The following is an 11307-nucleotide window of genomic DNA, read 5'->3' as shown; positions in this document are numbered from 1 at the left end:
CTGGCTCGGGAAGCGCGCGTTTGGAGAGAGCCCTCCGGCCTGCGGAATCCGCGGTCTGAAACCGCGGAGACTGCCTTAGCCGCGGACGCACCTCCTCCGACGGGTAGAGCGGACACCCTTCCGGAGGTGGGAGACGAGGGCCCGGCCTCCGAGAGCCCCTCTGAAGGTAAGACAGCGCCGCGCGCCAGGACTTCCTGTCGGAAGGGATGGACAGCCCCCCGCGAGGAGACCCTGGCTTAGCTGAACCTCACTTGAACAAGAGAATCACTCCTGGACCCGGTACTTCCCCCGCCCACTTGCGGCCCTAATGCTGTTGTTGGTTTTTTTCTTTTCTTTTCTTTCTGTTTTTGTTCTCGGCAGAAGATGACCCAAGACCAACCTCTGCTTGCGGTGCAGGAGGCCCTGAAGCAGTGCTTCCCGGTGGTGGAGGAGCAGCAGGGCCTGTGGCAGAGTGCCCTAAGCGACTGCCAGCCCCTCCTGCTGTCCCTCAGCAACCTGGCAGAGCAGCTGCAGGCGGCCCAGAATCTGCGGTTTGAGGACGTGCCACCACTTCGGGCCTTCCCAGACTTAAAGGAGCGGCTGAGGCGCAAGCAGCTGTGGGCTGGCGACACTGTCTTGGACAAGTTAGAGGAGAGGCTGTAAGAGTTCAGTGCCGCTCCTTCTTGGCGGAAAAATGGGAAAACTTGGTCTTTAATAAGTAGCCAGTATCAGTCAGAAGAGAGTTTTCTCCCTTACTTGAGAGCATATTTGGAGGTGTCCCAACCTTCTCTCCTCTGTTCAACCTTTCTCTCCTTCCAACCCTCCGCCCCATTTGTTGCACAATGGGACCTCTTGTCAGAAAGTCATTTTATGGCATTCCCATTGCCCCGTAAGGCATGGCAGTGGTGGCCTTAGGAGAAGTTACAAAAGGAGAAGAGAAAAGCCATGGAGAAAGCTTATTAGCCCCCCTCTACGGTTCTTTTGTAAAAAGCAGTGAGGAAGTGTACTTTAAACTTCAGAGGTGCTAAGAGGCAAGGGTTTTACCCTGGTATTATCTCATAAAATCTTTTAAGCATCTCCACGTTTATTTATTTTTGGGACAGAGAGAGACAGAACATGAACGGGGGAGGGGCAGAGAGAGAGGGAGACACAGAATCGGAAACAGGCTCCAGGCTCTGAGCCATCAGCCCAGAGCCCGACGCGGGGCTCGAACTCACGGACTGCGAGATCGTGACCTGGCTGAAGTCGGACGCTTAACCGACTGCGCCACCCAGGCGCCCCATCAGCATCTCTAACTTAACCTCACTTCATCCCATTTTGCTGGTGAGGAAACCGAGGCTCCATCAGATTGCCTGTGGTCACACAACTTGTAAATGGTAAAGCTGGGATCTAACTCAAGTTTACCTGACGTCAAGGCCAGAGTGGTCCGCTGCCACTCTGTTCTGCTATACGTTGATGTCTCTGTGCCAAGCATAGCACATCTCTAAACTCTTAGTATGCCGAACGGGAGACCCTCTAAGAGTTCTAAGTATTGAGGATAGACAAGAGGCAGGGCACGTAGGCCATTCCTTGACTAGAGCAAGAGAAGGTTCTAGTGTATACAGTCTGTGCCATAGACTACTTGGAAATGGTCAAAGATGGGGCCCTTCTTTGTATTCATTTGTACAAAATACATTCATGAAGACTTTACGGGATGCTGAGTGCAAGGTGCTCGGAATACAGCAACGAACCAGACCTAGTTTCTTAGTTGATTAGAAGAGATAGACCATCAGTCAATTAAATTATGTTGTGGTATATTCTAAGGTACTTTTATTTCAGTTGTTGACATATTTGTGAGGATTGGGCTGTTACTTTAAGTCTATTTTTTTTTTTTGGCATTCTTTTTTTTTTTTAATTTTTAAATGTTTTATTTATTTTTGAGAGAGAGAAAGAGCGAGTGAGCAAGCAGGTGAGGGGCAGAGGGAGAGGGAGGCACAGAATCTGAAGCAGGCTCCAGGCTCTGAGGTGTGAGCACAGAGCCTGACGCAGGGCTGGAACCCATGGTTCATGACCTGAGCTGAAGTCGGACACTTAACCGACGAAGCCACCCAGGCGCCCCTAAGTCTGTTTTTTAATTGTGAGTCAAGGCCACACGTTTTGAAAGCCCCAGTTCTAGGTTAGGGAATTCTTTGTCCTTTTGGAAGTTGTAGCCTTCTTCTTGGTGGCTGGTCCCTTGGAGTCACCAGCGGAATGATAAAAATATTTACCATAAGGTGGGCACTTTCCTACTGGGCATTTTATATGCGTTATTGCACTTAGTCCTCATAGGAACCCGTTCTGTTCATTCATCCATTGAACAAGTGTTTGTCATTGTGTGCACCAGTGTCCGTGTTCTAGGTACTTAGGGTGTGCAGTGAGCAAGACAGACCATTTTTATACGTGATTGAGAATAAGTAACTTTCCGAGGATCCACAGTAGTCTGTGCCTCCGGAGCAATTTTTCCCATTGGGACATTTTGCAATACCTGGAGACATTACTGATCGTCATAGCTCGGGGAGGGTGGGGGCATGGTTTGCTCCTGTCATCCAGTGGGTGCAGGCCAAAGATGCTGCCCGACGTCCTAAAATACACAGGGCAACCTCCCCACCACAAAGAACCATCCAGGCCAAAATGTGAGTGTGCTGAGGTTGAGGAACCCTGCCTTAGGCCTTTCGCATGATATTGCCTAATACGAGACTTCTTTTCCCCCAGAACCGCCCTCCTCAAGGTGCGTGACACCGTCAGCAGCCACGTGGAGCGAGTGCTTCAGACCTATGAGCAGCATGCAGACACGATTGGCATGGATGGTGTCCTCCAGGCTTCGGTTGTGAGCCCTTCGGTGGCTGACATGTTGGAATGGTTGCAAGATATTGAGAGACATTATCGAAATTCGTATCCTTTGCACATGTTTCAGGCAGCGTCCAGAGCTGCTTCAGGAAGTCTTTCAGTTTTCGTGAGATTATACCACTACGTAGTATGGGTCAGTCAGTTCTCTTTGATCTCTGAACTTAGAGAAGAATAAAGCAGGGCAAGTGAGGGATGAGCATTGAGTCCTGACTTGAAATAGGGTGGGCAGGAGAGGGCTCACTGGGTTAGTGGCATTTGAGAAAAGACCTAACGAGAGCGAAGGAGAGAGCCACGTGATATTTGGGGGAAGCGTGTCCCAGGTAGAAGAAATCGCAAGTGCAAAGGCCCTGTGGGGGAGAGCATGCCTGACATGTTCATGAAATAGTGCGGAAGCCAGCAGGGCTAGAGCGGATGAGGACGGGGAGCCTAACAGGAGACACGGTCAGAGAGATGGGGCTGGACCTCATAGGGCCCTGGAGGTCTTTGAAAGGATTTTGGCTTTTGCTCAGAGTGAGGTGGAAAGCTGTTAGAAGGTTTTGAGAAGAAGGATAGCATAATCAGCCTGTGTTTTCTCACAGTATCACCTGGCTGAGTTCGGAGGAAAGACTTGGGGTGGTGTGGAGCCAGGGGAGCTGCAGGAATACCTAACCAGTTCATTGGAGTTCTGGCCCTTTTCTCTCAATTCTTTTTTTTTTTTTTTTTCCTAATGTTTATTTATTTTTGAGAGATGGAGTGTGAGCAGAGGAGGGGCAGAGAGAGAGGGAGACACAGAACCCGAAAGGAGGCCCCAGGCTCCTTGCTGTCAGCACAGAGCCCAATGCGGGGCTCGAACTCCTGAACCATGAGTTCACGACCTGAGCTGAAGTTGGCCGCTTCACTGACTGAGCCACTCAGGCGCCCCTCTCATAAGTCTTGCCTGAATCACGCATCTCCGCTCTGGCTTCAGTTTCTGCCTTCATTTGAGTAACTCCCCAATCCGCCCTTCATTCTCGTTTCTAGCCTTGATGTTCAGCTTCCCGCAGCTGCCTCCAGCCGGGTCGCTCCTGGGAGCACAAGCTCCTCAGTCCCGCCGCCACACTCAGTCCCCTTTCCCTCCAGGTGTAGGATCAACCCTGTGTGATCATCGTGTGGGAACTCCAGCAGCCCCTTCCCCCTCTCCCTCTCTCTTTCCTTTTTCACTGCATTGGTGGCAGCTGTGGCGGTGGCAGCTGTGGAGGCAGTGGGACAGCCTAGGCGGGGGAGCAGTAGCCGCAGCCAGTGTTACTGAGCGCTGACTATGTGCCAGGTACTCTTCTCCCAACGTCCACACGGCCGCCTGTCAGGTGTTTTGAATCCGTTTCCTTGGCGCTTCTTGTATTTTATTTCTCTATCTGCACTGCCTCTTCCATAGTCTCTTGCCTCTCGTGAGGCCCCTTGATCTGTGCAGCCTCTTGACAGGTTTCTCTGTCTCTGCCTTCTTTCCCTCTAAGCCGGCTCCGACTAGGGACCTCAACGGTAGCCTGAAGACATCTTTGTTCTGCCTGTTGCTTATAGAGGAGTTTTCGACAGCTTCCAGAATCCCCATGTGGGTCTTCGGTGCTCTTTGTGTTCTGGCTCAGCCTGCCTTCTCGGCCACCTTTCTGACTGCTGTGCGTGTTCCAGCCGGCCAGATTGGAGGATTTACTCGGCTCTGAAACCATTCCATGCTTCCTCACTTCTGCACCTTATGCTTTTCTTGCCAGATGGAATCTTCCTGAGGCCCTCCAAATGGGAGGGACTCGTCACTCAACTTCTGAACCGCCACAGAGTTTCCTCTTTTGTGTCCCTGAGATTCTCCCTTTCTACTTTCTGGTTTTTCTGCTCAGCGTGGTGAGATCCTAGATTGTTGGGGTGATGTTTCATCCCTCTGGCCCTGTAGCACTGTGAGTGAAGAGGTGCTCAGCAAAGATGTGTGACACAGGTGAGTGCGAGAGAGCTACCCCTTACCCTTCTAGCTTCTCGTAGCTCTCCCCAGGGTATTTTTCCCTTCAGCATATTTCGTTGTCTTTTTGAGCAGTCCTTAACTTCCCAGAAGTTACCTGAAGAGAAAGTGCCTCCTGTCCTCCATCCAGTGGGGAGACTTGGCCAACATCCAAGCTTTGCCCAAGGCCTGGGACCGGATTTCAGAAGATGAACACCAAACCCTTGTACAAGGTACTGGTTTTCATTTATGCCTTCATGTCTGCTTTCTTTCTCTGTGTCTCTCTGTCTTACAGAGATGCCCTTGCAGTGCCTCCATATTTTTTATAAATCTGATGTTTTACGTTCCCTGGAGAGGTGATATGCCACAGTTTTTCTCTCTTCCTATTCCAGATACCCTATTGAATGTTTCCTTCTTCTTGGAAGAGTAAGGAAGTGGTGTGTTTATCAGCATACTAGTGAGACACGGTTGAAGGCTGATACTGGTGCATTCTGGTATTTCTAAAGAAATGTCAGTATTGTAACCTAACATACTTGAAAGATTAGTGCCTGGGGGGGCGCCTGGGTGGCTCAGTCAGTTAAGCGGCCGACCTTGGCTCAGGTCATGATCTTGCGGTCTGTGAGTTCGAGCCCCGCGTTGGGCTCTGTGCTGACTGCTCAGAGCCTGGAGCCTGTTTCAGATTCTGTGTCTCCCTCTCTCTCTCTGACCCTCCCCCGTTCATGCTCTGTCTCTCTCTGTCTCAAAAATATATAAACGTTAAAAAAAAAAAAAATTAAAAAAAAAAAAAGATTAGTGCCTGGGGCCAGAGGTGTGGCCCTTGGGAGGGTTGTGTTAGATGTTTCTAATGTTGCGGCCTCCCTCTGCTCTGTCATGGTTGAAAGTACGTGGACGTCCCTTGCCCTTTTCTAGGCTCGGGAATGGATGATGGAGGCAGAGAGAATGCAGGAAAGGCAGTGCAAGAGAACACTGGGGGCAGGAGCCACAGCCACAGATGTGGTAGGGAAGGAAAGGATGGGGGAGAACGTGGCATCCCTCTGAGCATCATCCAAAGCTCTGAGCTTGGTTGACACCCGGCCCTGTTATGTGTATTTGTATCAGTACCTGATTCCCTGACGCAAGATGATTCTTCTTGATGATTTAAAGAAATAAGGGTGATATTGATGGAAGACAGTACAGATCTTCCTCGACCTATAATGGTGTTACATCTTGATAATGTCATCATGTAAGTTGAAAATATCGTGAGTCAAAAATGCATTTAATACACCTACCCTACCAAATGTCATAGCTCAGCCTAGCCTGCCTTAAATGTGCCCTGAACACTCACATTAGCCTACAGTTGGGTAAAATCATTGAATACCAAGCCTGTTGTACCATAAAGTGTTGAATATCTCGTGTGATTGATTGCAAAACAGAAGGGTGGTATGGGCACGGAGTGGCTGTATAAGTTGTGTACCCTTGTGAACTTGGGGCTGACCGTAAGCTGGGGCTCGCTGCTGTCACCCGGTGTCACAAGAGAGGATCGGACCGCGTATTGCCAGTCCGAGAAAAGATCCAAATTCAAAATCTGAAGTACGGTTTCCAGTGGACACGTATTGCTTTTGCACCATCGTAAAGTTTGAAAACTCGTAAGTCAGAGTCTTCTATCATTGTCCAGCTGCTTTAGCTCCTCGTCGTCATTCAGTTTCCGGAGTCCGCCACCAGGGGGAGGTGGCGCAGCGTGAATCATTCTCGGTGCTTTGTCTTCGATGGTGTTCCTCTGTTCCCTGAGAGTTAAGTAACTGGGCATAGTAAGACTGCTAAAATGATGGGGGTTTTTTTCTGACCAAAGCTGGCACCTGATTTTCCACATCCCTCTGATCTTGGAGTAGCTGCACGGTGGGAGAAGAGCGCCCAGAATCAGGCCATCAGCGTTATTTCTGAAGCCCAGTGCCTTCATCTGTGAAATGGTTGGGTACTTCCAGACCTGTCAGCTTCCTAGGCTGTGGGAAAATCTGGGTCACTGGATGTAGAGAGGCTTAATAAAGAGTGTAGATATTTTAAAAATGAAGATGACTTTTTTTTTCTTTACTACAAAAGTGATCTATATGCTTTTTAAAAAATCAGAGGAAAATTGTAGGAAAAATTTTAAATGTAGAAAAGTATGAAACACAAACTCCATCAGAGATATTTTGATATATGGCTCTTTCTGTGTCCATATCCACAAATTTAAAAAAACCCCACAAATGTGGCATCATTGGTATATACTGTTAAGTAAACTTTTTATTTTTTTAATTATTATTTTTTTAGATAAACTTTTTTATTATTTTTAAAATTTTTAAATTTTTATTTATTTTTGAGAGAAAGAGCATGAGCTGGGGAGAGGCACAGAGAGAGGGAGACACAGAATCTGAAGCAGGCTCCAGGCTCTGAGCTTGCAGCATAGAGCCCGATGTAGGGCTTGAACTCATAGACTACGAGATCATGACCTGAGCTGAAGTCAGATGCTTAACTGACTGAGCCACCCAGATGTCCCTAGATAAACTAAAAAAAAACTTTTTTAGCCATCTTTTCACTTTCGTATCTCTAAAAATAGCTCAACACAATATACACCAGTGTACATCTCATATACAATTTTAGGAATGTATTATATCTTTTGTTTTTCCAAATCTTCATGTATTTCTACTTATAAAGATTGTACATTCTCGTTGTAGAAGATTGAAGTATTACAGAAAGTGAAAATGCACACTGTCTACTGTTTTTAACAATATGGTAGACGTTCTCCCAGGAATTTAAAAAATCTATCACATACGTTAATAATCATAAATAAAACTTAAAAGACATTTGGGTGTCAGGCCTTATGATGTGCTCTGGAGACAGATGAAAGAGATCCCTAGAAAGGTTTACGGTTCAACCAGGGAAAGATTTAAACCAGTGTTTCTCAAGCTTTAATGTGTATAGAAATCACTGGGCTCTTGTTAAAATTTAGACCCTAATTTTGTAGGTCTGGGAGGGGGGCAGCGCCCTAGATTCTATGGGAGCGGTGGGGTGTTCGTTCTGAAACTAGCTGTTAAGACTGCAGCCTCCATCTTGGTCCATCACTCCCTCTTGGATCCCTCACGCTGGGAGAAGTCAGCTGCAGTGTTCCAAGTCAGCCCTGTGGAGAGCTTGTGTGAGAGACCGATGCCTGCCAGCAATCGCGTGACTAAGCTTGGAAGCAGAACCCCTGCACCCCTGTGACTTAAGCCTTCTGGTGAGACCACAGCCCCAGCTAACAGCTCGACTACAACTTCATGAGGACCTAAGACAAAGGCAACCAGCTGAGCTGTGGCCAGATTCCTGACCCATGGAAACATAATAAACGTTCGTTTTAAACCATTAAGTTTTGGGGTAATTTGTCGCATAGCAATAGATAACTAATATAACGAGCAAATGGGTTTTTTTGTTTTCTCCCAAATTTTGTACAAACTGTAGCATACTGTGTACTCAGCTTTGCACCTCTCCCCCCTCCCCCAATTACTGTATCTCGAGGATCATTCTATGTGAATAAAGAGCTTCCTTAATTTTTTCTAGAATAGTTGCATATTTTTCTGTTGTTTGGGTATACCATAGTTTATTTAAGTAGCCCCTTACCGACGGACATTTAGGTTGTTTTCAAAGTCTTAGTGTCTTATGGGTTTCCACCACCTTCCTGTACTCCCACCCCCGTTCATTATGTCTGTTTTCCCTGGAATTTTTCAACTAGCTAATCCCACTGCACCGGCTCACCCCCAATAAAGAAAGAAGTCTGTTGGTATTTTTACTGGACTCCTATTTAACTTCTAAACTAAGCAGACTCATAGCAGGAATGCTTCCAGTGATCCCTCCTTAAGCATGCCATAGCATAGGGGTTGAGATATTAGATGGGAGCTCTTTTCTGTTTCCTTTAGTTGGGGAAATAGACTCTTGGGGGTCAGAACCCCTTCCCTGTCAATGAGACAATCTGTTGGGATGAAATGAAGAATTTAGGATTCTTTCTTTCTTGTCTCTACCGCATCCACGTTTAGAATTTGACCTCAAAATTCTCATGGTGGAGAAGGGGTTTTTCAAAGCCGGTGGGATCATCCTAGGCTCTGAAGAGGACTTCTGCCCTGCCCAAAGAGTGTCCAGATTGCATGGTGACTTCATTGTCTGACTTTAATGTGGATGATAGGAGCCAGGTACCATCCCCAGCTGTCCGAGTGCTGAGTTGTCGGTCCCTTCTCTCTGTGCACATTCGCCTGGGAGGGCGTGCATCTAGAGGAACAAGCTCAGGGAGGAGAGGAAGATAATACACTTGGGAAAGTGCTGAATCGTGAGTGACCCAGACCTGGGTTCAAGTCTCAGCTCAGCCTCTCACCAGCTAGTCTTGGGGAAATCCTCTCTCCTCTACAATTTGTTCGTTTGTGTAATGGAGATGACGGTATAGGTCCTTACAGGACCTAAGTGAGAGGAGACATGTAAGGGGTTTGGGTAAATTTGTAAACATGTAAGGGGTGGAAATTTACTACAGACTCTGAGTCACCTAAACGGGTAGCTCTGTGATCCTCTTTAACACAAGCCGTGAAACAAGTAGGCTCTGAGACCTGGTGCATTTCCTAAGCGCCCATGGCTTATCAGTGACATCGCCACATTTTGAATCAGGGTTTTCTGGGCTCTGATGAGAGGAGTCTTTTCCCTTCACCACCATTTCCCCTCTGCTGCAGAGGGCAAATGCACCCCAGCCACCCACTCAGCTGTGACAAGAGTTGGGGGTCCTGCATGGGACAGGATTCCACGCAGAGGTGAGTGCAGTGCTGACCCCATCAGGTGCGGCAGTGGCACAAGAAAGCAGGCAGGGTTCTCTCTGGGTGGCCGTGACCTTGCCAGTTAGCCCCCCTTCTGGACCCATAGCCGGGAGGGCAGAAGTGAGTCCCTAGACTGTCTGCCAGAGTCCTGCACCTTTGCCCTTGATGCCAGGGCTGGGAGGAGATAGCCAGTCCTTAAGGAATGATGGGTTTATCTCCCAGGCACTCTCTCTCCCCATCATTCCTGAAACGCCGCTTGGTTTCTATAGAGTGCAAAAGAAAGCCTTTTTTTTTTTTTTTTTTTTTTCTGAGACTGGTACCTGGTACAGCATATTAGGGCCCCAGCCCCAGAGATTCTGATCTGGCCTGTGTGAGGAGGGGCTAAATGCCTGCATTCTTATCAGGCACCTTTATTCTGTTGCAGGGTCATTCTTTAAGAAAGAGCCTTGGGGGGCACCTGGGTGGCTCAGTCAGTCAAGCAGCTGACTTTGGCTCAGGTCATGATCTCGCAGTTCGTGAGTTTGAGTCCCACGTCGGGCACTGTGCTGACAGCTCAGAGTGTGGAGCCTGCTTTGGACTCTGTCTCCCTGTGCTCCTCCCCTGCTCGCTCCCTGTCTCTCTCTCTCTCTCTCTCAAAAATAGACATTAAAAGAATTTTTTCTTTTTTCTTTTTTTTTTTTTTAAAGAAAGAGCCTTAATCCAGGGCCGCCTGGGTGGCTCAGTTGGTTAAGCGTCCAACTCATGTTTTCAGCTCAGGTCATGATCCGGTAGTTTGTGAGCCGGAGCCTCGGGGTGGGCTCTGTGCTGACAACAGAGCCTGCTTGGGATTCTCTCTCTCCCTCTCAAAATAAGTAAATATTTAAAAATAAAGAGAGAGAGGGAGAGAGAAAGAAGGGAGAGAGAAAGAAAAGGAAGGAAGGAAAGAGAGAAAGAAGAAAGAAAGAAAGAAAAGAAAAAAAAAAAGAGAAAGATGGCTTTAATCCTAAGAAAAAGCAACAGAGAGAGAGGGCTGGGAGTAACTTCTGCGTATGGCACCTTATAGTCTGCCAGATCTGTATTCATTCCTTCAGAGGCCTCCCTGCGTGCCCAGCACAGAACCGATTGCTGGGGATACAAAGAGACAGAAGTACATGGTCCAGCGGGCCAGGCAGATAGGTAAGCCCATGTTAGAATTGCTGTCATAAAGGACGTGTGGAGTGCAGATGGAGAGTGACTTGATTCTTTTGGTAGGTTTTTGTGGGAGGGAAGAAAGGGGAGTGTAAGAGTACATCCCGAGCAACCTAATCTCAGCGAGAATCTTCCCTCCGGTCTCTAATGGAGAAAGTAACCGGGGAGGGGTGAGCATGGCCCGCTTGTCGTCATGTGAGCAGAGAGCAACCCTTCCCGATTCTGCCGTGGGCAGTAGTTCTTAACTTGCACAAAGAGCCCAGACTAATAAATCCACCACTCAATTGCAATCCCCACAGCGCGTTTATAGGCAGCAGCTGACTTTTATCAGCTAGTTTGTTCTTTCATATAAGCAGGGTTTTATGAGGGTCTCCTGAGCTGGCTCGTAACGTGGTGAAAGTCTGCAAAACTCAGCCATAAATTCCCAGCACCTGCCAAGCAGAGGATGCTATTTTCCAGGCACATTTTGTCCAGCTGGTGGCTCTGTCCCCTTGCCCGGTTTGCATTTTTGCACTTGTCTCTTTAAACTTGGATTTGTTTTTCAGCTCTCTGCGGCCTCTTTAAAGGCAACTGAAA

At 47.9% G+C, this 11307-nt stretch overlaps 1 protein-coding gene across 2 annotated transcripts; it reads left to right on the top strand.

Annotated features, from left to right (window-relative positions):
* The first annotated feature begins 65 nt into the window (after positions 1–65).
* Positions 66–5331, top strand: CC1H1orf109 (chromosome C1 C1orf109 homolog). Of its 2 annotated transcripts, XM_043574528.1 has the most exons (5): positions 66–166; positions 361–638; positions 2710–2889; positions 4898–5016; positions 5176–5331. In XM_043574528.1, the coding sequence occupies exons 2-5, from the start codon at positions 364–366 to the stop codon at positions 5211–5213; spliced, it is 612 nt and encodes a 203-aa protein (XP_043430463.1). In that variant the 5' UTR covers positions 66–166; positions 361–363; the 3' UTR covers positions 5214–5331. The 2 variants fall into 2 exon arrangements, with proteins under 2 accessions (XP_043430463.1, XP_043430462.1); XM_043574527.1 differs by having other exon boundaries at positions 4898–5331.
* The last annotated feature ends 5976 nt before the right edge of the window (positions 5332–11307 follow it).

This window comes from Prionailurus bengalensis, chromosome C1 (genome assembly GCF_016509475.1).
Source record: "Prionailurus bengalensis isolate Pbe53 chromosome C1, Fcat_Pben_1.1_paternal_pri, whole genome shotgun sequence".
In the NCBI taxonomy this organism is placed as follows: Eukaryota; Metazoa; Chordata; class Mammalia; order Carnivora; family Felidae; genus Prionailurus; species Prionailurus bengalensis.
This window is presented reverse-complemented; position numbering and strand designations above follow the sequence as displayed.

What these genes read in the sequence shown, in the direction of transcription:
- CC1H1orf109 (XM_043574527.1), top strand. Translation starts at nt 364, where the DNA reads ATGACCCAAGACCAACCTCTGCTTGCGGTGCAGGAGGCCCTGAAGCAG. An exon ending in GACAAGTTAGAGGAGAGGCT is followed by an intron (nt 639 to 2,709) that starts GTAAGAGTTCAG and finishes CTTTTCCCCCAG; the next exon opens with AACCGCCCTCCTCAAGGTGC. An exon ending in GAGAGACATTATCGAAATTC is followed by an intron (nt 2,890 to 4,897) that starts GTATCCTTTGCA and finishes ACTTCCCAGAAG; the next exon opens with TTACCTGAAGAGAAAGTGCC.